The sequence below is a fragment of the Brachyhypopomus gauderio genome, unplaced genomic scaffold (genome assembly GCF_052324685.1).
Source record: "Brachyhypopomus gauderio isolate BG-103 unplaced genomic scaffold, BGAUD_0.2 sc110, whole genome shotgun sequence".
NCBI classification, from domain to species: domain Eukaryota; kingdom Metazoa; phylum Chordata; class Actinopteri; order Gymnotiformes; family Hypopomidae; genus Brachyhypopomus; species Brachyhypopomus gauderio.
In genome coordinates this window covers 265538-288955 of record NW_027506931.1, presented here as the reverse complement: position 1 = coordinate 288955, position 23418 = coordinate 265538, and the positions used below count along the sequence as shown (strand labels likewise).

General features: G+C 43.4%; 1 protein-coding gene across 1 annotated transcript; it reads right to left on the bottom strand.

Moving 5' to 3' along the window:
• Nucleotides 1-6986: 6986 nt before the first annotated feature.
• LOC143497413 (insulin-like) lies at nt 6987-9311 on the bottom strand. Its single transcript, XM_076993344.1, has 3 exons — nt 9009-9311; nt 8633-8790; nt 6987-7040 (listed from the first exon to the last, which is right to left on the bottom strand). The coding sequence occupies exons 1-3, from the start codon at nt 9184-9186 to the stop codon at nt 6987-6989; spliced, it is 390 nt and encodes a 129-aa protein (XP_076849459.1). The 5' UTR covers nt 9187-9311.
• Between the last annotated feature and the right edge of the window lie 14107 nt (nt 9312-23418).

Sequence of the window (23418 nt, the reverse complement as noted above, 5' to 3'; positions counted from 1 at the left end):
TACCGCGCCCGAATCGCCCGATACATGTGTTTGGTAGTGTTTGGTATGTTCACATCAATTTTTGCATTAAAAATTAAAATAAATTTTTGCATAGAACGAGGGTTGACTCTTTGTTTGTTTCAGCTATGATCTGATTTAGTTGATCATAAAGCTGATCTCGCTCTTTCTGTCCTTTCTCTGTCTTTGTTCTTTCTTGTGTTGGCGCGTACACGTTGATGATTTTTAGACGCGTTCGTTTGGTTAGACGGAAAGTTGCAACGGCGATTCTATCACTCACTAATTTAAATGTGATCAGTCTGGATGTCCATTTTTTGCTCACTACGAAGCCTAGACCGTAATGGCGTTGTTCGCTGGGTAGAGTAATTAGTCTGTACCCGTCTCTATTCTCGTCCATTTGTCCGGTCTTTGTCTCTTGTATGCAGCATATGTCGACTTGGTAGCTCTTTAGATCTTGGATGAGCTGTGCTTGCTTGTGTTGGTCGTTGAGGCCACGCACGTTGAAAGTTGCAATTTTTGTTGCTTTGGTAGTCATGTGATCCTGATTGACTTTAGTGCAGTTTGTTGGCTGCACTTCACACTTGTCAGCATGTGATCCAATAATTATATAATAATATATAAAATATATACTTACATATAAGTATATTTTGTCTACTTAATGTGCGTTCACGCAGTGTCTTGTGCTCGTCATTGTTTAAAGTCTACACATTGCCGTGTGTGTTGCTTGTTCTATGTGCGCTACATGCGCTATAAGTGTATAATAAAAGAAAGAAAATTTAAAAAAAGAAAAAATCCATGCCAGGAGAGATGTCCCAGGATGAGACATCCAGCAATGCATTGGAAACCTATGAGGTAAAAGTCCACAACAAAATAATGGGCACAGTTATTAAGGCCATTCAGAGAAGATTCCTGGCACACGGCAGCCTTATATGCAGACTTAGCATTTCTGGATCCTAAAAACTTTACACAAATCAAAACAAGTTCTCTTCCCGATTCTGCACTCCAAGATCTCAGCAGGTGGCTGATTAAATTCGACAGTTCAGCAACAGTTGACAACCTGCAGTCAGAACTGAAAAGTTTGGCAAGCCAGTGAGAAAGGCTCAAACAATCACCACTGGAAGAATATGCATCCAGGACTGTGGAGGAAGGACCTGATGGAAACAAAAGCTGTGCCTCTTGCAAAAACTGCCCCATGTGTTGCAAACCAAATTTGCAAACAAAAAAGTTTGTTGACTGTCCGCAATATTTTTAATATAAAAAATATTTATCATTTTCATATATTTTTGCAATAAAATTTTCAGCAATATAAGTGTGAAAATGTATTTGGTTGTAGTTATTTTTCATTTCTGTTACTTACTAGTTTTTTAAGTTGCCATGATTAAATATATATTTGGTATTCAGTCTGTTTGCTATTGACACGGTAAGAATTTTTTTCCCACGTCGTACCCCACATATATAAATTACAAGTTGGTTGTGCTCTGCTAATTATGAGGTGCCAGTCTAAACCAAAAATGCCAGGGCCAATTCTTTGTCCCAGTCCAGCCCTGGCAGGGTCCAATTTAGATCATTATTTGAACAAGCTCTTACTCTGACTGAGATTTTTCAGAAATTCCAGAGTGTCCTGTTAACTCCTGGTCCTCGTCTTCTAAAGTACGGTGGACCTGGAGACGTGGTGTGATTTCTGCACCGGGAGGAAGCTGAAAACGGTGAAGTCGTGTCTGACCTGCACTGCATCTTATTGTGAGACTCACGTAATGCAGCACTACACAGTAGCAGCGCTGCAGACACACACACTGGTGGAGGTGACTGGAGACCTGGAGCTGAGACTCTGTCAGCTGCACCACAGACCTATGGAGGTCTTCTGTACTACTGACCAGACACGCGTCTGCACCCTGTGTGCCATGCAAGAGCATAATGGTCATGAATTTATAACACGCGAGGCTTGAAGCAGGATGCAGAATCAAGAACATCAATTTTCTTCCTTCTGGATGTGGCCTAATACGGCATCTTTTTGGATAAAGTTAATGATGACCTGTTATGTAGTGACAGCTAACAGTGAGTGAACTGGGACTGAACACAACAAGTGCACAGTGATAATGAAGTGATGTTGTTCTATGAGATATTTGATGTGATTGTTTCATACAGCACCCATACCATCTTACTGTTACTGTTGAAAATGCCTTAAACAACTGTGTGTAAGCCCTTTTATCGATTATTGCAGTATTAGATTCTGTGATTGGCCCCTGTGCTTTGTATTAGCCAATTAAAAGTTCTCGATGTAGAAGCATATTCAGTATAGATACATTTTTCAAGTTGTTGATTTTCTACTGGGTGTGTAAATGAAACAAAGAAACATTTATCCTAAGCAATCCTGATCTGAATCTTTTAATTGGCACATGCTGCTACAGTCCATACTACACAATAAACTGAGAATGATATAGGATAACTAGTGCTGTTAGTTCACAATATTGTTTATATTTTAAAATCCCATTTAATATAAATCTTTTCAACTTCGAGAACATTGTAAAAATCCATAGTAACCATCTTTTTGTGTTTTTTATATTTTTTTAGAGTCAGTTCAGTTGTCATGATTGTTGAAGTTGAACTGTCAAAATAAAGAGATTGAAAGTATGTATTATGGCTGAGCTTTTATTATTGCTTTTATTGATTTGGTTAATGTTTTTACATTGTTTTAAATGTTGTTTGTTAATTTATGTAAGTACACCATTCTTTTATCTGCTGAAATAAAATGTAACTGTAAAATGTTCATGTAAGCTGGAATTTAAAGACCAAAATAACCACAAAAATATTTGTTTACAGAATTGTATTGTAATATTGGTAGTTTTAACAGAAAATTAAGATGTTAATATACATCCCAAGCACCGTAAATTAATAGGAAAGAGTAGCATATTTATTAAATCATTGGATGTTAAACACATAACTTTTGAAACTACTTTTATATAGGGTTAAAAATATATAATTTTACATTATTTTTGTGTATTTAAAAAGCAGAATCCAATTATTTTAATGTTGAAATCTCATTGATAAACAGTACATTGTAAGAGTTTGTGGGTTGATCAACCAACATTTAACAGTTATCCACTGTAAGTTTATAGGATATGAACATATATTCACAGATTACCTCTGTACTTTGACAAGTTAATTTGTAGATTGTTTAAATAATACCATGAAGTAACCTAATTATGCTGTTATTTTAACATTCTAGCTGTGTTTTCTTACAACGAAAATTTGTAATTTTACTCAAATTTGGCTGTGAAATTACAAAGAATAAATACAGGGAAAATCTGTAATTTTACAGTAATTCGTTGTTGAATTATGTGTGGTATTTTACTGTAATTTTACGGTAACTGTTTGGCAACTTTTGCTGCCGGACATGTTACAGTTTTTTTACGACTTTTTTACAGTGTGGGGAACACTAACTGGCCAGGGAGACCGCTCCTCACGGGGAAGTTTGTACCAGGGTGGACTCCTCCACCCTACCGGAGGTTCCAGGGGGGAAACACTCCTTCCCTACGCTGGCCGGCTACACCCCAAGACCTCCTGGTCACACCGAGCATGAGGGGGGACCTCTGTCTTCAGCAGGAGCTCTTCAGACCGGAGCCCTCAGGTCCCCACACATCCGGGGAGCCCTCACCCTCCAGGGGGGGCTCTTTAAGACCAGGCTCCTGTCACCCCATCACATAAGAGGGTTCCTGCCTACTTGAGAGATCCCACAAGGTCCAGGAGTGCCGCTATCCACCGCCATGGAGAAGCACCTGCACATAACACACACACACACACCCCCAAACTCCAACACAAAAGACATATGCGCACTTACCCTGATCCCCCTACCATGGGGAGGGGGGGGTCTCTGTCTCAGCAGGGGGCTTCCTGCCTCCTCGCAGCACACCCCAGTTCTCCTCTCTATTTTGGGGGCTCCAAGGCAGGCCCCCCATACAGTGAGAGGAAGGGGCACCCACTGGCTCAGGAGAACCCCCCCCCCCCTGTTCCTAGTCAGGGCCTCCCTCAGGAGTTGCGCCCTGCGTGCCACACTCCGTGGCACGGGACCACCACTGGTCAACCCCCAACACACATTCAAGGGGGAGGAGCATGTGTGGAATTACACAAAACAAGTCACGCAACATGCTAGAACAAAACGAACACGCATGAGACAGTGCAAACAACAACGGACGGGACCCCTTCACGTGCTAGCTCCACGTACCGTGACACACCACACTGGCTCATGTCACATTTACACACAAATACACATCAAATGCACGCGAGCAGCGCACTCCAGTCCACACGTCCACATACAAACAACAAAAAAACATTTATGCGCAGGCAAACTCTCGCTTGCTCCAGTCCTGTCGTCACATTTAACATACACATAGAAATAAACACTATCGACGGACGAGCATGAAGCGAGGGACGCGCAGTCTCATTAGAGAGGAGGATTACAGTGGTAAGGGACTCTAGTCATTGTCGTGTTTAGAGATGCATGAATACCGATACTGGTATCGGTATTTGCCCGATACCATGTCCATGTACCCGTACTCGTAATCACAAACGAGGCTCCGATACCAACATCCGATACCTTGTTTCCAGTGGACGAAAACCACGTTATGCTAATGAGCAGACAACTCAACATGTTGGCGATCTGGAATTATTTCACAATTAGTGATGACAACTAGAGGTGGGTAGGAACGTGTTACATTTTTTGGGACAAAAATGTACTTGTAAGAGTAGTTTGAATATGAACGACGCGACTTTTACTCGCATTACAATCGGATTTGCGCCGCGCGCTACCGTTACTTTCGTTTTGTAAATAATTCGTCTTTTCAGTGAGAAGACTGACCAACGTCTTGTCGCCTGAGTGACCGATCAAATGCAATTAGTTTACCGTATATATAATTTTGACTTCTTTGTGTACAATTGGACCATTACATTTTAAATGTACAGGCAGTAAGGCACTGCGCACGGCGCTGTGTGACGTCATCCCTGAGCGACCGGCGCAAGGGTCTGCGCGCCGAAAATGATGTCATCGCGGTGGCTCCGATGCTCCGCGAGGGTCCCGCGAAAATGTAAAAATACTGAAAAATTAGTTTTGTGTTGACACGGTGATTAGTGATTGTGTAGGTAAAAATGTTAATGTTCAAATAAATTATAGGCCATGCACTGTTTTATGTTGGTTTTGTATTGATGTCATTGCACTATTTTACATTAATAACTAAATTATTACATAATGCTCCTGACTGCTTAATTCTATGTAAGTATTGGTATCAGTATCGGCAAGTACAAAAATACACATACTTGTACTCGTACTCTGTTGGAAAAAATGGTATTTATGCATCCCTAGCCGTGTTATATAAAGTGCACAAGACAAAAACATTTAAACGCGTTGTGACGAGCAGAGACCAACCCAGCTCACTCTCTAATGACACAAACAACATATTTACACATGCAGACAAACACTTACCACGAGACATTACCATGAACGAAGGAAAAAGTAAAGGAGACTGGCGGGTTCCTAAGGGTGGCTGGTCATTCTGTGACGGGCAGGGAGTGCGAAATAAAATGGAGGCGATCACGCCAAGTCTCAGGGAAAAAGAAGGGTTTAATGAAAAAAAGTGCAAACCAAAAACCCGTGACACGATCCAAATTAAGGATATAATGACCAGCAGTCAACTGGTACAGGGACAAGACATATATAGATAAACAAACGACCCTAAGTTGAAGTGGATCATAGGACCCGCCCCCCTGAGGGACTAACCAGTCCCACCAGGATTTCGTGGAATTTTAGTGATTGTTGCGGGCTAAAATGTTTGATGTTTTTCAAAAAAATTGCGATGCAACTTGCGGTGTGTTTTTGCTTTTTTTGTGATTACATTGCAATAGGGAGTAAATGTTGTATGGTTTCCTCTATTTAGGAGTCCATTTTAATGATCTATTTACCTATTTATTTACACATGTATTTATTGTCCATTTATTTATTTATTTATTTGGATCTCCCTAAGGGTATTATGCTTCTCATCCTTATTCTTTTACCCCTGGTTTTAACACTTCAAGCAATGATTTTATTTCTCTTACTCTATGTGGTATGAAATAGTTTGGGCAGGAATGATCCCTCTCAAGTTTTTGTATGCCCCGCCCCCTGAAACACAGGTGTTGGGACAGATGCACGGTGGCAGAAATGGACTTTCCGTCTCTTAAAAGACTATGAAAAATCACTTGGAGTGGATGGGCTGGTACTAGAAATGTTAAACTTGTTGGAAATACATGTATGAACCCATTGTTGTGAAACAATAAAACACTGAAAACAAAAAAAAAAACAGTTTACCCCGCTTTCATGTAGTGTACCGGGATACTGCTTTTCACGATCTTTTGCCGTTATTTTCGTCGGCAAATATGAAATGTTCGCCTCGCTCATGATGCTTTCAGTCTGCTCCTCTTGAACGTATACACGGAAGTAAGGCGGGAGTTTGTCGACGTCACATAAAGACGACATCAGTGATTGGTCAAATTTGCGGGAAAGTTGCGGTGATTGGCTGAAGTTGCAACACCGCCCTGAATTCGCGGGGTTTGCAACAATCGCAACATCGCGAAATTCTGGAGGGTCTGACTAACACAACACAACAACAACTGCCGCTGTGGACAGAGGCTACCAGTAGGGGGCCCGCCCTACCATGACAATGAACAGTGCCATGTTTTGGGCTTTCCCATATAAACATATAAGCTATATGCTGAACGACAAATAAGATATTTAACACAAAACAAAATAAAAGTAAAAAGACTAAATGTAGACCTTTTTATTCATTTACAAACATTTTATTTTCTATGAAAAAAAGGACAAACAATCAAATCCAACCAATTCTGTTTGCACGGCAGCTCTGGGCTGATGGTGGTGATTGCAGGGGGCACAGTCGAGGGAGGCGTAGCTGGTGGTGCGATCAACGGAGGCGTAGCTGGTGGTGTGGTGCTCTTAACGCCAATCATAGTGCCGCTTCAAGCATAAGGTTCCGCCTTTCAGGAGAGGTTGCAGGTAGCTGACGGAGAGGAGAGAACAGGAGAGGAGATGAGAACAACACAGACAACAGGAGAGGAGAGCAGACAACAGGAGAGAAGAACAGACAACAGGAGAGGAGAGCAGAGGACTATAGAGGACAGAGGAGAGAACAAGAGAGGAGAACAGAGTAGAACTGGAGAGGAGATGGGAGAAGACAATACAAGCGGTATGGAAAACAATGCCTAATAAACACATTATTAATAAAATACACGTGTTTTTATTATGAAGACTAGCAAAATAATGCCAGATGTAGTTTGTTTTAGCACAGTCTTTTGTATTTAAAATATTGTTTCTGTCACGTATGGCCTCGCCCCCTCCCTTGGCTGTCACTCCGGGTTCCCTTGTGTCTATGTTTCCTGCCTGTTTCTCCCGCCCCGCTCGTTTGTCTTCGTGATTCCTTGTTTATTACCACGCCCCTTGTTATTACCGTCACCTGCCCCTCGTTTAATGTCATTGTATTTAAGTCCCGTCATTCCCCAGTCTGGTATCCGTGGTTTTGTCATTCCAGTTTGTTCATGCTGTTGGTCTGTTCCTGTTTGCCGTGAGTTCTGCCGTGTTGTTTGCGTTTTGGTTTACCCGTCCTCTGTGTGTTTTGCCTGCCCTTCCGTTGTTAGCCTGCCTCGTTGTTTCCCTTGTCTGTGATCATGCCTGTTTACGTTTCATGTCTGGATAGCCTGCACGTTATGACCCCTGCCTGTATATACGACTCCGAGTTTGGTATTCCCATGAATAAATCTCGCTCATCTCAGCGTTTGTGTCCGTCTCCTCGCTCCGTTGCGTATGCAACGTTACAGTTTCCAGCTTTATTTTAAGCATGCTTAAAATACTATTTAACAGGGTAGAAGAGAGGGTGGAGAGAGAGGAAATATGAAATGTGGAGAGACCTGAAATGAACTGGACTGATCTTAAAAAAAGAACAGATTAGGAGAAGAAAGGCTGTGCAAAAACATACAGGATAGATAATAAGTAACTCTTAAAGAGTATTAATTGTGTAGACCCCTTAGCACTAATAATTATTAATATTTCTTTCAATCATTTGTTTCAGTGTGTCATAAAAGGTAAATTAACAATTTAGAAACAAGTGAATTGTTTACATTATTACACAGTTGCATGAAATCCATTGTTGACATACTGTTTTTCATACTTTATTGAGGAAAGGATTTACTGATGGAATATACTTGGTCCATGTCCTTTAGTAAAAGCTCACTATCTTTAGGTCACCAACAGTCATTCTGCAGAATTTGTGCACCCTTTGTTGAATTTTAAATCTGTTGAATAAAAAAATACAACTCCATATTATAGTGTTAAAAATTATATATCAGGGTACGTATTGTAATATATATATATTAGTGCTGTCAATTCCAGGTGCCGCGATTAAAAGTCCTCACCAGGATTTTGCTCAGGCTTCCTGGATTGTGTTGATTCCACAAATTTTACCTGGATTGCTAATTAGAAAAACTAGCAAGCTTGAGCAAAATCCCGGTGAGGACTTTTAATCGCAGCACCTGGAATTGACAGCACTAATATAAATATATATAATTAATTGGGCTGAGCCCCGGGATCTTTACATACCCTGGCAACGCCCCTGTTGCAGTATTTCTCCAGGTCCAAGAGGCTGCAGGGATTGTGGCAGCACTGCTCCACGATGTCCCTCTTCACCAGCTCCACGTGCTCTTTATACGGGAACTCGGCCATCTCGCCCTCCTGTCCAGCCTTGGAGGGGAGGAAACCTGCAGGACGTCATGACACTTCAGAGATGAAGCAGTCAAATCCGTATTTTCTGTCTCTTCCACAAATGGCTGTGAGTTCATTTGCTGTATTTTTAACTGTATCAATACAAAACTAAGGAAAATCTCTAATGTATCATGACAGATGTGCATATGTACTTATTTCTCTTCTGAACATTCTTGCATCCAATAATTTGATATAGTTTCTGCATGTTCCTTACCCAGCAGTGGGTCCACTTCTCTCTTGGGCTTGTAAAAGTAGTAACGTGGGTCACAGACTAGATAGAGGGCGTCGACCAGGTGAGATCCGCACAGGTGTCGGGGGTCCTCAGGGTTGGCTTCTGCTGTGGACAACACCAGCAGAAGAAGGAGAGCACCAGCCTGGATCCACGGGGCCATGATCTGAGCCAGAGGGGAGGAGGGGCATAGAAGGGTGGAAGGGGATGGAGGGTTTGAAGGGTGGAGGGGGATAGAGGGGTGGAGGGGTTGGAGGGAGGGAACACCATGAGATTAGACCACACCATGGGGGTAAGAGAATGTTTTTCTCTGTAAAAATGATTCTTTTTATCATTGTTCATTGTGTATATTTTATTACTGGAACTAATCTATTATAAGAGATACATTTCATTCTTTTGAGAGCATTGTGGAAATTGATTGATATTTGGACATGGTTGCCAAACAATTTCAGAATAAAACCAATGTAGAAGTTTGAAACACAGTTTAAAACACAGGTAAACGATCTACAGTTCACCTACAGCTCAACTACAGTCTAGAACAGGTGCTGGATGGACTATGGTGGTTTGCATTTCTCTTACCTGTGGACAGGAACTGTGTGGAGATGCGAGGCACTGTCTTACCTGCGCTAGTAGACAGAGGAGTCGTGAAGAGGTGGTGAGAATCTCTGAGAGGAGAGAAGCTTGGAGACAAGTGGAGGTCCTCCTGCACCTTTATACTTCCACAGCTAAGCGCCGTTTGCCCGTCTCAGCGGAAAAACTGGGGGTGCTCCGCTGCTGCTAAGTGGCTGTCTGATCACGCACGCCACATTAGACACGCTGGGTGTTTGTCCAAGCTAATTCACTTTTCCACCTGGAGTTACTCAAGACTTCAGAGCAGTCTTCATTTATCCGAGAACTTAACCTGTATTATTCTGACTGCAGATCAGGCGAGAATATAAAGCACTGTGTTAAAAGACGCTGATTTGCACAGTGTGTGATGCTGAGGGCAACAGTAGGTGACAGATGGTGGCAGTAATCTGTAAACGTCCTTCACTCCTAAACACTCCCATTTATGTGTGAGGTTACAGATGCTGAGTGTGTCATTGTGATTCCTGCATGTGTGAATGGTCATTGACCAAAGCTATTAGTGTGAATGGTTGTAAACTCACACTATCAGAGCATGTAAGAAAGCTGACAGAGAGTGAAGCCAGGAATAGGTGGGTTGTCATAAATTCTGATAATAACTACTTACAACTTCAATCTACAAGGTGTTAACAAGAATTCACAAGACTGAGCTAAGAGTAATGATAAAGGACAGGTGTAAAGAACAGGGTGACAAACAAGACGAAGGTGCACAGAATTCCAGTGAGGCTGACCTCTGGTGGTCAGGGGCGGTATAACCTGAAGTGTCACACAACACAAACACGGTAGACTGTAAAAGCATGAGCCACAATGACTAACTAATATCAACCTAACTCTTACAAATGTAGACCAGCAAATCACTTGTTCTCTTCTGATTCTTCTTCTTCTTCTTTCGCCACAGCAGATCAAACTCCTCCATCTGGCCCTGTCCTGAGTGTCCTCCACTGACACACCAGCCACTCTCATATAGTAAGTAAGTAAAATTTATTTATATAGCACTTTTCACAGACAAAGGCCACATAAAGCACCACACAATATATAAATAAAACACATAATTTACGAAAATAGAATGCATTTCTGTCTGGTCCACTTATCCAGGTGTTTAAACAGGTAGGTCTTTAATTGCTTTTTAAAAGATTCCACAGACACAGACAATCTCAAAGACAGGGGCAGTACATTCCACAGTTTGGGAGCAATGACCGCAAAAGTTCGATCTCCACGAGTCTTTAACGTGGAACTGTCAGTGAATTCAAATCACTCGATCTAAGAGAACGAGCTGACACATATGGGTGAAGCAGATCAACCAAATAATTAGGGGCCTGGCCATGCAATGCTCTATAAGTAAGTGTTAATATTTTAAACTGGATCCTGTATTCAACAGGAAGCCAGTGTAAAGATATTAACAGAGGAGTGGTATGCGAGCGTCTGTTAGATTTAGTAATTAGTCTTGCTGCGGTGTTTTGAATCATCTGTAAATGATCATGGGCTGATATTGTAAGTGAAGAGAAAAGAGCATTACAGTAATCAATGTGAGTTGAGATAAATGCATGCACAAGCATCTCCAGCTCTGAATCTGAAACTCCTCAATTTACTGATGTTTCTTAAATGGAAGAAACAAGATCTTGACAGCTGTTTAACATGCGCGTCCAACAACAGCGACTGATCAAACACAACTCCCAAATTCCTCAGGTTAGAGTGGACAGCAGGGGACAGCGAGCCAGGATTTACCTTAATTAATGGAATAACCTTTTCAGGAGCAACAATCAAAACTTCAGTTTTTTCAGCATTAAGCTGCAGGAAGTTTTTTGTTGTCAAATCCCTGACAGCATCCACACAGTCTATAAACCTCCTCTTAGGTCTACCTCTCCTCCTCTTGCCTGGAAGTTCCATCCTCAAGACCCTCCTACCAATATACGTCTCCTCCCTCCTCTGTACATGTCCAAACCATCTCAATCTCGCTTCTCTAACTTTATCTCCAAAACATGCTACATGTGCTGATCCTCTAATAAACTCATTTCTGATCCTATCCTTCCTCGTCACTCCAAATGAGAATCTCAACATCTTCATCTCAGACACCTCCATCTCCCTCACCTGTCTCTTTGTCAGTGGCACTGTCTCCAGTCCATACAACATAGCAGGTTTCACTACTGTCCTATAGATCTTTCCTTTCATTCTAGCCGACTACGACTACAGCCATCTTTATCCTTTTAGAAAAATCTACCACCATTTGTCCTTCCATATTCCTTACATTAACACCATATCTACCCAACACCTCCTCATCATCACTGTTCCCTCCACCAACATGTCCATTTAAATCTGCACCAATAACCACTCTCTCTTATTAGGAACCTGCGAAACAACTTCATCTAACTCTCTCCAGAATTCTTCTTTCTCCTCCACATCACAACCTACCTGAGGAGCATAAGCACTGATGACATTCATCATCACCCCATCAATCTCCAACTTTACACAGATCACCCTGTCACTTACTCTCTTTACCTCCACTACACTCTTATTACACTCATCCTTCAGGATTACCCCTACTCCATTTCTCTTCCTGTCTACACCATGATAGAAGAGTTTGAAGCCACCACCAATGCTCCTGGCCTTGCTCCCCTTCCACTTGGTCTCCTGTACACACAGTATATCTATCTTCCTCCTCTCCATCGCATCAGCTAGCTCTCTCCCTTTACCTGTCATAGAGCTCACATTCAACGTGCCAACTCTAACCTCCACCTTCCTGCTCTGCCTCCTCTCCTTCATCTTCAGAACCCTCTTCCCCCTCTCCTCCTCCTTGTCCCAACAGTAGTCCAATTTCCACTAATGCCCTGTTGGACAACAGCACCAGTGGCGGTCGTTGTTAACCTGAGCCTCGACCGATCCGGTATGGAATTTCTGTTTTTGATCCGCATCATTTGATTTGGCGCAGTTTTTACACCGGATGCCCTTCCTGATGCAACCCTCCCTATTTATCCGGGCTTGGGACCGGCACTAAAATACACTGGTGTGTGCACCCTAGTGACTAGGTTGTTCTCTTCTGATTACATAAGCAAAAAAATAAAAAATAAAATTTCTACATAAGCATGGAAATATACAGTACATAATTATTAAATATACACATAAATATATAAATTATATACTTACATATACAAATCACCTTTTTAAATAATGCCTTAATAAAATTACCTATTCTAAATCACATCTGACATAAACTGGTAGACTGTTCCAGACTGTCAAGCAATTGTGAAGTCATTGAGAATTAGACAGTATAGAGGAGACTGCTGAAATTTAGACCTCCATGATCTAGCACAAGAGAGTACACAACGCAGATCCACAAAATGGGCCAATCACATCAGGGCTTTAAAACTAAACAAGAAAACCTCGTATGTTCCTACAGTGGAACAAAAGCAAGTGGGAAGGATGCTACAACTGGCATAATGCTCTTGTTCCTTGAGCTGAAGCAAGACAGGCATATCATAAAATACAGCTCTTTATAATAAGATCTTTAATAATCCAGTACTTGTGATAATCCAGCTATAATGAAATCAAAAGTATAAATTTTTTAATTAATGTAAATAATAATTTAATTTCTTGCAGGACTGAGTACCACGTCTTCAAATTTTTGGACCTTCTTTGGACCTTAAACGTTTAATAGAAATGTCTTAATTTTATATTTACCACCAATACATACATTATATGAAGATGTAATCCTAATGAAGTGATCTATGACTTCTGGTAACCTGATTAAACTACTGCTCATTTGTTAATTTCAGATTTGCCAAACATAAAAGTCCTGCCTCTCCTCTACTGAGGCTAAAAATGAACTGAGAAATTTCAAAGACAAAAATAAGACTAGTAGTAGCTTTAATTTCCATCTGCATAAACAGAAGTAGCTGCATATTCTATCTGTATAAGAAGAGGTTCTATATATGCAGATGTGCCATGGCACAAGTTGTTCTGGGAGGTTTTCCCTTGGATATTTCTGCTCATACAGCTTATCACAGAAGTACTATTGGATGTGAAAATATCCATAGCTGCAACTTTCAGACATGTTTGTGTCACAGATCAGCTCCGGACCCCTCCTTGTGGGCGTGTTGTTGTGTCGTCTGCGTCTGGTTATTTCCATGTTTGTAGTTCCGTGGGTGTGGGTCGTTTGTGAGCGTCTTCATTGTTCTCACCTGTGCCTCGTCTCATGATCACTGGGGATTAGGGTTGCAGCGGTAACCGGTTTCACGGTATACCACGGTATTAAAATGCACGGTTACCATACCGTGTGCGTTTGCTTATTACCGGTAAAAAGCAAGCCAGCGGAGAAACTGACCCGTGCATGCGCAACCCCGCTCCGGTTCAGCTACTCAGCACACAGCGGTGAGAATGGCAGAAAGTGCATCAGACATAAATTTTTCAACAAAAAAAAGTTAAACTAAAATCAGCGGCGAAAATTATGTAATCGCGGTGGCTCCACCCGTGCGCGAGGGTCTCGCGTGCTGTCGATTCGCGAGGTCGTGCACCTCTCCAATTTTGTAACTGCGTGCGCCGCGCCTCAGCGCAATGAACAAAGTCATGTTTGCAGGGTTCATACATCTTTATAAGGTGGAATTAAAGCACTTGTACGTCACTTTCCCAGCACCTTAAACTTAATTAAGTTAAATATTTATACATATACTCGAAATAATTCGCTTTTTCATCACATTATTTAATGGTTGTTCATTTTCAAAACGCCCAATATTAACGTCTTCACGTTCTCTCATGTTTCGTCCTGGAATTACAAGAGGCTCGTATTTGTTAACGTAATACAAAAAAAACTGTGCGGAGTCGCGCGCTACGGTCACTAGTGAAAGTATAAACCTAGTTTTTTATCGTCCTTGCTTTCACTGGATGTGAAAGACGCCATTAATTTACATGCGTTCATTTTCAAACTAACGTGCCTGTTTTTCATATGTTAAAACCAGACTCGGTGTGAAAGCCTTAAAATAGAAATCTCTATTGTGATGATGTCAGAAATAAATCCTCTCTTTCTGCAGTATCTGGTTATATTCCAACTTGGCAGTACAACGGACGTTTACAACAGTTGTTGATCAGACACTGACCCAGGCTCAGTTTATCAGATATTAAATTATTTAAACTTAAATAATTTTACTGAAATCCATGATTTAGGTTTCTCAAATTTTGCAATATTTATATAAACATGTGTACAGCCTTTTTTTTTTTAAAGGAGACATTTTGTATACAATTGTTCCAGGTTTCTACAATAAATAGTTAATTGAACAAAAAAAACTTGTTGTAATTACTTTAAGGGTCAGTGTATCTTTTAATAATATACAAACTAACTGTGATACCGTGATAACCGTGATACCGCGGTATTTTCTGAGACGGTTATCATACCGTGAAAATCTCATACCGTTGCAACCCTACTGGGGATTGTGTAGTTCGTCTATTTAATGTGCGTTCACGCAATGTCTCGTGCTCGTCTTTGTCTATACTTTGTGCCTGAGTGTGTACACTTTACATGTTTAAGAGTGCTGTGCCCTACTCGTGCTAGACTCCAACGAATTCATCATTAAAAGTTTGTTTCACTGCAGCGTGCTTCGTCATGTCTGCCTCCTCCACACGTTACAGAAAGACGAACCGACAAAATGCCAGAGTACGTTTCTCGGACCAAGAAGGGGAAGAAGAAGGCCAAACACCGTCATGTGTCTTCCCCTGTGTATGCCCGAGAAGACGAGAAGGAGAGGAATGCTGAGGCGTTTTTCCAGGCTGCGTGGGGAGAAGGACACGGATGAGCCAATAGTGTTGGGTACAGGTGCGTGGGCCTTAACCCCCCCCCGGAATATGACTTTGGGAGTGACGATTCCGGAGAGGAGGAAAGTCTCCCTCCCTCCGAAGGCTCAGAGGAGGAGACGGAGAGCGAAGTCAGCTTCGCTCCATCGGAACACTCCGCTTCTCCCGTAACTGAAGAAGAGGTCAGCACTCTGCCTTTGGTAGGCTCCACCCCCACAGTGTGTTACAGTGAAGGCGAGGGTGAGGACGTCAGCCCCACTCCATCCGTTTACTCTGCCCGCACCGAGTATCAATCAAATCAATCAATCAAAGTTTTATTTGTATAGCGCTTTTAACAACTCAAGTTGTCGCAAAGCAGCTTTACAGGGTTTACAAGGTTAACAATACTATGGGTCCAGAACCCTAATGAGCAAGCCAAGGCGACAGTGGCGAGGAAAAACTCCCTATGATGGTGAGGAATAGGAAGAAACCTCGGGAGAACCAAGACTCAAAAGGGAACCCATCCTCCATTGGGCGGCCCGTTAACACACAAATACACAAGTCACACATAATTCACACAATCAGACTAGGTAAAAGGTAGAATTGAAAGTTCTGGGTTTTGATATTGTCACTGTAAATGTCTGTTGATGAATGCCAGGCTTTCATTCCGTGTCGGAGCAGTGATGCTGGTATTGTAGGCTCCGACTGCAGTGTTACTCCCCAGGTATTACGTAGAGTATTACGGAGAAGAACCAGACGTCAGCCCCCCTCCATCCGTGTGCGCGCCCCCCACCAAGTCCGACAGCGAGGGCGAGGAGGCAGCTAGTTCTTCCGCCTCCGTGTGCTCGTAGGTGACCGTGAGGTCTGAGAAGGGACACCGGCAGGAGGAAGTTGCCTCACCTCAGAGGCGAGCAGTATGGTCTGTTTGCCCTACGTCACATCGGAGGAGGCGATGTCGCAGAGCTGACATACTATAATCAACATCATGCTTTATTTTGTTTTGTATGCTTGGCCTTTATCAAGCCAACTGATTTCAGCACATTCGTAACTGGAATGTCAGACTGGAGACATGTCCACCAGAGAGCTGAAGAGCATGAAAAAAGCTGACTACATAGGGCAGTGCTGAAGCTTATTTTTAAACTGCTCAAAGGCTGACAACTAACAGTTCACAGAGAGCAGATAAAGAGGAGGCGCCAGGTCTTAGATCGTGTTGTGGAAGTTGTCAGAGTAATAGGGAAGAGGGGGCTGAGCTACAGACAGGAAGAGAATGAGGCTGCTTATACTTTGGAGGACAATAGCCTTGACCATGGTAATTTTTTGGAACTCATGACTTTACTGGGGAAATATGACTTGGCCTTGAAAGAGCATCGCAGTGAAGTGATTGAAAAAAGCAAAAAACTACATGAATCAGCATCAGGCTCTAGAGGCAGAGGCTCCCTTGTCATTCTACTTTCTAAATCAACTATCAACTCAGTGATTGACACCATACAAAACCTGATCAAGGAGAACTTTGCCACCAAAGTCCTAAAAGCTGGAATGTTTTCTGTCCAACTGGACACCACACAAGACATTACAGCACAAGACCAGTGCTCAGTTGTCCTCTGGTATGTGACTGATACCATAAATGAGAGGCTTGTTGCTGTGGTGAGATGCAGTGCATCCTCTGGAGAGTCATGTGTTCAGTTGCTGAGTGATGTTCTTGACAGTCTGAACTTGGACAAAAGCCTCTGCATTGGAAATGCCACAGATGGGGCTTCCAACATGCAAGGAAGGTACAGAGGCTTCTCCTCACTGTTAGCATCACAGTGCCCTCATCATGTTCATGTGTGGTGCAACACACATGTCCTGGTTCTCTCTGATACCACTGAAATTGTGATTGAGAGTGGATCACTTTTTCATCAGAGGATGAACATATGGGAAAAAGAAAGCCACAGCAATAGACACAGGCACATAGCACCCATTGGAGAAACACACTGGTGAGCAAAGCATGATGCTTTAAAGAAGATGTTTGCCTCATTTGGAAAACCCCAGGACTGTCTCTACGTTGATGTTTTTGTGTACACTGTCAGCCATTCAAAAGCAGAAGACTGTAAAAGGCAATGTTTGGACCAAAGCAAGGGGATAGAAAGATGGCCTTCTGAGACATGAGAGGATCCTTACAGCTCAATTATTCATGAGAATATTTGACCAGACAACACCATTGTCAAAGTACCTGCAAACAGGAGAAATGGACATCCTCTCTGCCCACAGGATGGTGATCTCTACACATGAGGCCCTAAAACAGATGGCAAGGGATTTCAAGGCAGTCAAAGATGCAGCAGAAAATTTTGTCAAGTGGGCAAATGAAAAGCTTGAGGAGCAGGATGAGGAGATTGACATGGAGGTGGAGACTTCACAACCTCAGAGGAGACCTAAAAAGAAAAAATCCATGTCCCAGGATGAGACATCCAGCGATGCATTGGAAACCTATGAGGTAAAAGTCCACAACAAAATAATGGACACAGTTATTAAGGCCATTCAGAGAAGATTCCTGGCACACGGCAGCCTTATATGCAGACTTAGCATTTCTGGATCCTAAAAACTTTACACAAATCAAAACAAGTTCTCTTCCCGATTCTGCACTCCAAGATCTCAGCAGGTGGCTGATTAAATTCGACAGTTCAGCAACAGTTGACAACCTGCAGTCAGAACTGAAAAGTTTGGCAAGCCAGTGGGAAAGGCTCAAACAATCACCACTGGAAGAATATGCATCCAGGACTGTGGAGGAAGGACCTGATGGAAACAAAAGCTGTGCCTCTTGCAAAAACTGCCCCCTGTGTTGCTACCAAATTCTCCTCAGATTCATCTTGCTTACAGATGCGTATCATGTTCTTGGTCTTGCATACAAATATTTACTGACCCTCTCTGTGACCCAGGTAGCCTGTGAACGGTCATTTTCTACCCTTAAATCCATTTAAAAGCAGACTGAGGCGCAGCAAGTTAGAGGCTTTTATGTTAATGGACACAGAAAAGGACATCCTCATGGGCTTGGACACAGACACCGTCATCACTAAGGTGAGATGATATTTTTAATATTAACACTAGTTATATTATTCAGTGAAATGTAGAATAAAAATTACATAAAATTCATGGTGGGACTCATGAAACAGCTCCCTTTCATGGATCCCTCTTTTTTCTCTTAGGAAGCCTTTGTCTCTCAGGTTTGTCGACTGTCCGCAATATTTTTCATATAAAAAATATTTTTCATTTTCATATATTTTTCGCAATAAAATTTTCAGCAATATAAGTGTGAAAATGTATTTGGTTGTAGTTATTTTTCATTTCTGTTACTTACTAGTTTTTTAAGTTGCCATGATTAAAGAGATATTTGGTATTCAGTCTGTTGGCTATTGACATGGTAAGTGTTACGTTGTGGGGGGGGCTCTACCGGTCGCCCCCGGTTACAGCGGCAGCGGTCCTGTTTTTGGTCACGTGATGTTCGTCCCTCAGGTGGGCGGGACCTGTGATCCGTTGACTGCTGGTTATTATTTCCTTCATTCGGAACAATGCACGGGTTTTTGGTTTGCACACTTTCTATTAAACCATCCTATTTCCCTGAGACTTGACGTGATCGCTTCCTTTTTAAGTTGCTCACCCCTGCCCGTCACAGAATAACCAGCCACCCGTTCGGAAGCCGCCAATCTCCTTTGCTTTCTCCTTCGTTCGTGGTCATGTCTCGTGGTAAGTGTTTGTCTACGTGCTGTGTGTTTGTCGTGTATTGTCTGAGAGTGTGTTGAGTCTGTCCCCACTCGTCCCGCCGTGTTTAAATGTTGTTTGTGTTAAAACCCGTAAGTCACACGGCGGTGACTAGAGCTGGGGACCGGTAGACTCCGCTCTCACCCAGCGAAACTACCGGTGCCTCACATTGCACACGTCCATTGTTCGTTATCGTCTGTATGTGTGTGTGTATGTACGTTGTGTTGTGTTTTGATAACGACGCGGAAGTGTGCGAGGGTGTGAGTGTGCTGTGGTGTGTGTTTCGCTGGTGGTGTTCGTGTGTGTAAGTAGACGGGTCCGCCGATGCGTGCTGCGCGCTAGAACGCGCGTGACGCGAATCTCTCGGCTCCTTTCGCCTCGCTCACCCGATATCCCGTGGTGACGGGGTGAGCGACTGCGAGCCCGAGAGACGCATCGCTGTGTGGCCGCTCGCGTATAGCTCTCTCTCTCTCCAAAGATCTGCGGATCCCGTTGGAAAAACGGTGAGAGAGAGAGAGAGCTGGAGTAGGCGCGTCACGCTCCGCAGAGCGCGCGCATTGGTGGGTCCTGTCCGTTTGTTTGTGTTCTGTCTTTGCGTGTTCGTTTTGTCCTAGAGTGTAGTGTGCTTTGTTTTATGTAATTCCTCTCTTGCACCCCTCTTCACTGTGTGTGGGGAGGGGCCCATTTGAGGAGGGCATCTTAGGTGCGTGTGTGTTATATGTTGTGTCTGTGTTTTTTGTTTTGTTGTTCCCTGGAGGGGCCCCCCCTAAATATGTTTTGGGGGGGGGAGCTATGGGGTTCCTGAGCCATGGCATGTGGCTCAGAAGGCGCTGCTCCTTAGGGAGAACTGGCCTTTGGGAGGGACCCCTGAGCAGGGAGGAGCCCCTGTACCCCTTTGTAGGCTGAGGAGGCCTGGGGTGTATGGACAGGGTGTCTCCTCATGCCAAGAAGGGGTCCCCTCCCCCCTGGTTATAAGGGGGTGCAAAGGTCAGGGCAGTGCGTGTTATGTGTTGTGTGTCGTCTGTGTGCGTGTGTGTGTGATGTGTTGCAGGCAGAGTTGTATAGTAACAAAGTAGAACTACTTCACTACTATACTTAAGTACTAAAATGCTGTATCTGTACTTTACTGGAGTATTATTTTTTTCTCCTACTTCCACTTTTACTTCACTACATATTTTCCATCAGTTTAATACTTTTACTCCGATACATTTTTTACGTGCTGTATAGTTACTCGTTACAATTATAAACATGTTAGCTGGCGCCGTCGCCGGATCAAGCGATCAGGCTGTTTTATGAGAAAACTGCGCATGCTCCGGTCGCGTCTCGTTTACTCTGCTGCTGCCTTCACTGAACACTTGAGCTTCGTAATCTAGGTTCACTTGACACGTCGTGACTGCCGCAAGGGTCCGCGCGGCAAAAATGACGCAATTGCGGTGGCTCCATGCGCGTTGGCCACGCACGCGGTCGTGCAACTCTCGATTTTTGTGCGTGCGAAGTTACAAGGTGGAATTCATGCACTTGTACGGAATTTTGAAGGTCCATTTTCAGTATTTTCCAGCACCTTCAGCTTAATTTATATTTATACAAATGCACATATACTCGAAATTATTCCAAATAATTTGCTTTTTATCTCATTAAAGAGATGGTATTGTGTTTGGTAACAGCAGAATAGCTGCATAAGTGCTGCATAATAAGCTTGATGGCGTTTTAATGTCCATATATTGGCACCTTCCACACCTTCAACATCGAGTGATCGTGGCGGTGAGGGTGAGGAAGGAGACCACCCTGGCCCTACCTAGAGACAGTGTTTGGTGGAATGAAAGTAAATTCCTATAGGATGAAGTGCCATCTCTGCCTCCCTAAAGAGTGTGAAATATTTGTCTTCAAAAATTCACCTTCGAACTTGAAGAAACACATTTATAAATATAATTATAAAAGTTTATAAAAGTTATAAATATAATGTACAGGTGACACGCCAGCTTGAGCTAACATAATTAGCTAATAACTAACCTAATTATGTTCATGACGTGCTGCAGTGTTCACTTAACATTAGCTGGCAATCATAAAGCCGATGTGTTTTTACCAACAGTAAGCCGTGTCTCTTTTCATGCTGACTAATCATGTGCCCATTTTTATAGTGTAGTGTTTTTATAGGGTAAGGGCATTTATTGAGGGTAAACGCAGGGCAGTAGGCTCACCCTTAGAATCCGACAGACAAATTTTAAGTCCAAAATACACCTCGTTTTCTTAGCTAAATTAACGTCAAACCTATGACTTAGCGGGACATAGGTCATGTTTTTTGTGTACGAAGTGTTAAGCCCAGTTTTTAAAGTTGCTACTTGTTTGTACATACAGACCACTTGTATTTGTGGTCTTTGACATCTTTGATTTGTAAATGATATATAAAACAATTGATAATCAAACTTTGATGGCTTTCTTTAATTAATTCAAAACACAATACTTCAACTTCTACTCGTCAATTTTTTGATAGAGTACTTGTACTTTTACTCAAGTATGGGTCTCTAATACTTTATCCAACACTGGTTGCAGGTCGCTCCTGGTGGTGGACTGCGGCACTCCCGGACCTAGTGGGGTCTCCAGGAGGAGACCCTCCCCTTCAAGCTCGGGATGACCAGCGTGTCCCTGATGCGGATTGCCAGGGCCCTGGTCTCTGGTGCTCCTGGGTTGGGTGGAGGAGTCCACCTTGAGATGAGCGGCCCCGGGAGGGGTTCACTCCCCAGGAGTCTGGGGTGACCCCTAGTGAAAAGGGCAGGGGTCAGCTCCGAGCGAGGAGGTAGGTTCGGGAGGTGGTTGGTGGAAGCCGTGGCCGCACCCCAGTGTGGCGGCCTGCACACATCCACACCTGTGACGTGTGTTGGGCCATGTGCTCCCGGTCTGCACACAGCGGTGGGGCTTAAGCGGCCTAAGGCCGGTTAGGGCGCGAGGGCCCTGTGACCGACCGGGGCGTGGTTATCGTCTTGTTGACGGCCCAGTTGGTCCAGGGTCCCGCCCAGGAGGCGAGCTAACCTATGTGTTTTATGTTTTCAGCTCCAGGACTGCAGGGAACGGGTCCCTGCCTGGTCTGCGTCCTGTGACGAGGAGCTTTTATGTGTTTTGTGTTTCAGCTCAGGATGGCAGGGAACGGGTCTCTGTCTTGTCCCCGCCCTCCCGCCCCTTTGTTGTGTTTTGTGTGCTGCCGCTGTAAGCCGCACATCCGGAGGGGAGTGCGGCTTTGGTGGGGGGGGTCTGTCACGTTGTGGGGGGCCCCCTACCGGTCGCCCCCGGTTACAGCGGCAGCGGTCCTGTTTTTGGTCACGTGATGTTCGTCCCTCAGGTGGGCGGGACCCGTGATCCGTCTCACCTGAGGGTCGTTTGTTCGTCTATATATGTCTTGTCTTTGTACCAGTTGACTGCTGGTTATTATTTCCTTCATTCGGAACAATGCACGGGTTTTTGGTTTGCACACTTTCTATTAAACCATCCTATTTCCCTGAGACTTGGCGTGATCGCTTCCTTTTTAAGTTGCTCACCCCTGCCCGTCACAGAAAGAATATTTATATTATTTGTGATTGTGATATAATAACGCTAAGATTGAATCCAATGACTTTAACCAGTAATTTTTTTCCCACGTCGTACCCCACATATATAAATTACAAGTTGGTTATGCTCCGCTAATTATGAGGGGCCAGTCTAAACCAAAAATGCCAGGGCCGATTTTTTGTCCCAGTCCAGCCCTGGCAGGGTCCAATTATGGGTGAAATTATGATTTGAAACAAGCTCTGACTCTGACTGACATTTCAGAATCAGGATCAGTACGCCATGGGCACCGCCCAATCCACAAAGCATCGTTTCCCACAGGTGGTGGGCCCATGGGAGAGTGAACGCACATTTCTTCTTTGGGCTGTGCTAGAATCCCGGTCACCAGGTGCTCGCCAAGGAGCCCTTCCCCCAGGCCTGGATTCAGAGTAACCCAGATATGGGCAAGGATATCTGGGTCCTGTTATTTCTAGATTCAATAGGGGCTTTTGGATCACTCTTTGTCTGGCGCATCACCTAGGACAAATTTGCCTTGGGAGACTCTACCAGGGGCATTGCCCCCGACAACCTAGTTCCTAGAATCATGTAGGCACGCAAACCCCTCCTCCACGATAAGGTGGTGATCCATGAAGGAGATCCATTCTCCCAGTATTATTATTATTGCCTTATATCTACAGCCCTCCTGTGCTCTTTGTCCAACGGTACTATATCTAGGTGATTATCCATAACCATTTTGTCAGTG

What these genes read in the sequence shown, in the direction of transcription:
- LOC143497413 (XM_076993344.1), bottom strand. Translation starts at nt 9,186, where the DNA reads ATGGCCCCGTGGATCCAGGCTGGTGCTCTCCTTCTTCTGCTGGTGTTG. An exon ending in AGAAGTGGACCCACTGCTGG is followed by an intron (nt 8,791 to 9,008) that starts GTAAGGAACATG and finishes GACGTCCTGCAG; the next exon opens with GTTTCCTCCCCTCCAAGGCT. An exon ending in GCAACAGGGGCGTTGCCAGG is followed by an intron (nt 7,041 to 8,632) that starts GTATGTAAAGAT and finishes CCTCTCCGTCAG; the next exon opens with CTACCTGCAACCTCTCCTGA.